The following is a 4,397-nucleotide window of genomic DNA, read 5'->3' on the forward strand; positions in this document are numbered from 1 at the left end:
TCTTTTTTGTTATTCCAGTATTTCATATCTTTACTTGGAGCTATATCATATTTTTCTTTCCCTGCCTGAAAAGGATATGGTGAGGGAGAAAGTATCTTCTGTAATGAATATTGACTATTTTGGAGGGCAGACCTGCTAGAAATGGTAGAAGTGACAAGATTGCAAAATAATAGCTCCCTGGACATAATTACTCCGTTTCTTGGTCCTCCCCACTCCCCAGTGTTGTTTCTCTGTATCCAGACAAAGCTCGTAGGATGTGGGGAGAACCTGAGGAGAATCCTCCAGGCAGAGTAGCTAGTATCAGATCATCCTCCATCCAAAAACCACCTCAAAGGCAGAACCAAGTGCAGGCTGGTTGGGGAAGACGACCCTGATAGTGTGTCAGAGCAGGTGGTGCTGGGTAATTTCGTGGTTGCTAGAACTGTTCTCATGCTGATTTATGGGAAGCTTTGTATTTCAGAGTCTACTAGAGCAACAGTCATGGAATAGCCATAAAACGTTGCTGACACTAGAAAATGGCAGAGGCTTTCTGTATGTTTCAGTGGTATACTGGTAATCTCGACAGTGTTGGGACTGAACTCATTCCTATAAAATTTCATCTCAAACCAGTGAAAACCACAGCCGTTAGCAGAACATTGACTCTGGAGAGCATGGGATTTTAATGTATGAGCATTTTTTTTCTCTTGTCTTACGATTTTTATTGTTACTTTTTTTTTCTTCTTATACAGACAAGCGCTGATTTGGTCCAGCCGGTAGGTAAATATCCAGAAAATTCTGGATTTTTAAAAATTTAATCTGCATTATATACATGGTATATTACCTACAATAAGCTTTTTTTTTTCTTGTGGCATTGCTAGTCACAGATGTAACCTTAAGCCACTTATTTAATTTAATACTCTCTAGTTTTGTTTAACTGGTGCTACCCTACTAAAGAACTTTGTGTTTCTCATCAACTCTTACCATGATCTATTTCATCTTGTGTTTTTTTTTTTTTTCCTTTGCTGTTCTGCATACTCTAAAGCCCGACTCTTCAAAAAGTCTTTCCTTGTGTAACCTGGTCATGGAGGAAACTCCAGAGAGTGGGTTGGCCGAAGAAATTCAAAGATCTCAGATTGACCTAGGCGCATTTATTTGGGGTCCTGATGCTAGTACAGAGAGAGTCAGCCAGAAAACTACCTATGATGGGTCTCAGGAAGACTCTGCATGTCTCTCTGAAGCAGAGCAAGACATGGGATTACCCACAGGGATGTTCCCTCCTGCTGACGGGCACACTGTAGCCGAACAGGGGGAGCATGTCCCAGGGCCAGCCCCTCCATGCGGAGATGGACAACTGTCCCCAAAGCCCATGCCTGAGGCTGAATGTGCCATTGTTGCTCGTATGGAAACGGAGCAGCCTTATGACTTACCTGACTCAGAGATGCCAGCCGTGGAAACCGGTGGCCTCATCAACGAAAGTCAAGAAGATCTTCAAAAGTCAGGAGAAGAGGAAGAGAAACAGAAGACAGAAGATTCAGTGTGGGCAGGTGTGGAGACATGTGGAAAGGTAGACATTGGAGCTATTGCTATCAAGACACTAGAAGGTACAGAGGGATGTGAAGAGAAAGCGTGTGAAAGTACAGGAAGCGGGATGGTAGATCTTCTTGAGACAATAGGAAAGCGAGACCAGGAGACCTTAAACATCAGTGAAGAGGAAACTAGGAAAGATCTAAGGGTTAGGTGTAAGGAAATTGTAAAGACCAATGAAAGGTATTTTGAGAAAATTGACATATCAGAAAAAGACATGGAAGATGAATTTACTGACAAAGTGTTAGATGAGAGGATTCAAGTAATAACAAGTAATTGTGAAATTCTAGAAGGCTCTGGAGGCAAGCCTGGCAATCACACAGATTGTTTGAATCTGCCTCTCCAGACAGACTCTGAGCCTAATATTGAAGATGCCAGTCCTGAGGGATGGGATTTATCTAGAAAAGATATAAAGAAGAATTTAGTAGACCCTCCTAACCAGGCTATGATATATCATTCAGCACAGGGGGGGACAGATGCTGAAGAGATTCAGTGTGAGCCTGTGTTACATGCACCTGAAGATGATAGGGATGGAAATCAGGCTGCTTATTTATCAATGAAACATGAATTGGCAGCTCGGTCTAGGACAGATCTTAATTGTGCTCTGGAGATGAATGTAAACAGAAGAGACTGGTGTTTATGTAAGGCAGAAGATTCAATAATAGAGGGGTCTGCAAGTACAGTGACTGGGAACTGTAGTCATACCATTAACTTGCCACGAATCGCGAAAACAGACTCTTGGGGAACAGATCCAGGTCAAATCTTGCAGCCAACTTTGGATTCAGCAATGAATAATACGGATATATTGGAATTCCCTGGTAGACCAGATGGACAAGCAAGTGGATTTGCCAGTAATCTTGATTCTATTAACCACTGGCTTATCTGTGATATGGGAGGCTTAGATAAATCCTGGGAACATTTAGATACAGTTGAGAGCAAGAAAGGGCTGCAAGTGGACTTACTGGCAGACGTATGTGAGGAACAAGCCAATGATAGCTGCTGGGAACAAAGCCAAGAGACAGTTAGACTTTTGTTTCTGGGAACCTCCCAGAATGTTAGCACCAAGAGTTCTACTAGTCCCCAAGATGATGGCAACAACAACTCAGATTTATCTGAAGATGAAATTGCTAATCAGAGATATGGATTGTTGTACCAAGAAATTGGGGCTGATAAAGAAGAGGTACTTACCCAGTATGTAGTATAGACTAGACAAAGACTTCTGTAGGTTCTATTTTTCCTGATGTTTCCTGCCCACTTCATTGTCCATCACTGTCTTCTCTGAGGCCTGCCTATCTCCCTGACAGACTGTCATTCATGTACCTCTTACCTCCTGAAATCTGTGCAAACCAAACACAAATAGGTTGACCAAAGAAAGAAAGAAAGCGCCCTAGCTGGTTTGGCTCAGTGAATAGAGCATTGGCCTGTAGACTGAATGGTCCCAGGTTTGATTGCTGTCAAGGGCAATTACCCAGGTTGTGGACTCAATCCCCAGTAGGGGGCATGCAGGAGGCAGCCAAATAAATGATTCCTCTCATCATTGATATTTCTATCTCTCCATCTCCCTTCCTCTCTGAAATCAATAAAAATATATTTTAAAAAAAGAAAGAATAAGAAAAACAATGGTTATATTGGAATTAATGAAAGTCTATTTATCCATTTACTCTGTTTTTTATTTTTACTGTTCAATTATGAAAAATATGTAGAACATACTAATTTCCTGTTTCTAAGTGGTTACCCCAGTAAGTACACATGAAATGTTTCTATTGAAGCCTAAAACTGTAGAACCTAGTGATGGGTGTCATAAAAAAATCTAACAAAATGATGCGTTAGAAAAATACTAAAAATGCTTCTTCTAGATTCTATCAATATCCTGGAAAAAGAGAGCTATTTAATCCCTTATGGCTATTCTCCAGAATAATCTTCTCATTATTAAGCAAGTGGGTTTTTGTTAGCACTGAGCCATACACCAGCATTAATTGTAAAAATAGCTTTCTTTTTTTTGGTCAGCCTATTTAAATTAATACAGTTCAGCTTTTTACATTTCCTAAGCACTTACACCTCTTATATTATTTTAAAAATTATGGTGGTCATTATTTTCAAACTTATCTAATGGGCATTCACTGATCCTACAAAATCGATGAAAAAAATAATGTACTCTGATTTCTATTTCTGTTTAGGCCTCTGATGGTTCATTTAATGGATTCACCCAGGTAAGTAATCAACTTGCTGGCAAAATCCATCTGTTGAGAATAATGCAAATTTTTAAAACAAGGACCTTAGTGTCACTGGTATGGCATAATTATTGTGTCAGCACAAAATTCCACTACTTACAAATTCAGTAATGGAAACAGTAGTATTTTCAACATTGTACAGGTGTTTTGACTATTAAATGGGATATGTCCAGCAGTCTAGCACATATTGAGTCTTCCATGATTGTAGTTAGCTATTATTAATATGATTAGCTATACTGTGGGCTCCTGCCTTCTACTGATTCCTCTACTAGGAACTAGAAGTTGGCCTGATCTGAGAGATCCACTAGGTTCAACTGTTTGAAAAGAGGAGATGGGATCCTTTTGAACTGATGAAATTGCTTTTTAGAAAATATGATACATTTTAGGAGCCTTTTTATAAAGATTCATGCCAGGAGCCAGTCCATCCTTGCTGTTTCAAGGGACCTGGCATATATGGCATACTGTTCTTAATATGGTTGCTCACCTTCTTGGCGTTGTGTTTTAACCAAGGTCACCTCTCTGAGAAAGGTTGTTTCCCCAGGTAGGGATTTTCCCCTGAAGTTAGGGAGGGAATAAAACCTCTTAACCCCTTCCCCAGCAGAA

At 40.2% G+C, this 4,397-nt stretch overlaps 1 protein-coding gene across 1 annotated transcript in view; it reads left to right on the top strand.

Annotated features, from left to right (window-relative positions):
• Nucleotides 1–4,397, top strand: part of AMPH (amphiphysin) — a 101,647-nt gene that overhangs the window by 70,352 nt on the left and 26,898 nt on the right. Inside the window, exons 13-14 of the mRNA XM_015570468.1 lie at nt 934–1,543; nt 3,741–3,773. Coding sequence (XP_015425954.1) covers nt 934–1,543; nt 3,741–3,773 — 643 coding nt within the window. The remainder of the gene's footprint in view (nt 1–933; nt 1,544–3,740; nt 3,774–4,397) is intronic.

This window comes from Myotis davidii, unplaced genomic scaffold, assembly GCF_000327345.1.
Source record: "Myotis davidii unplaced genomic scaffold, ASM32734v1 scaffold2027, whole genome shotgun sequence".
Classification (NCBI taxonomy): Eukaryota; Metazoa; Chordata; class Mammalia; order Chiroptera; family Vespertilionidae; genus Myotis; species Myotis davidii.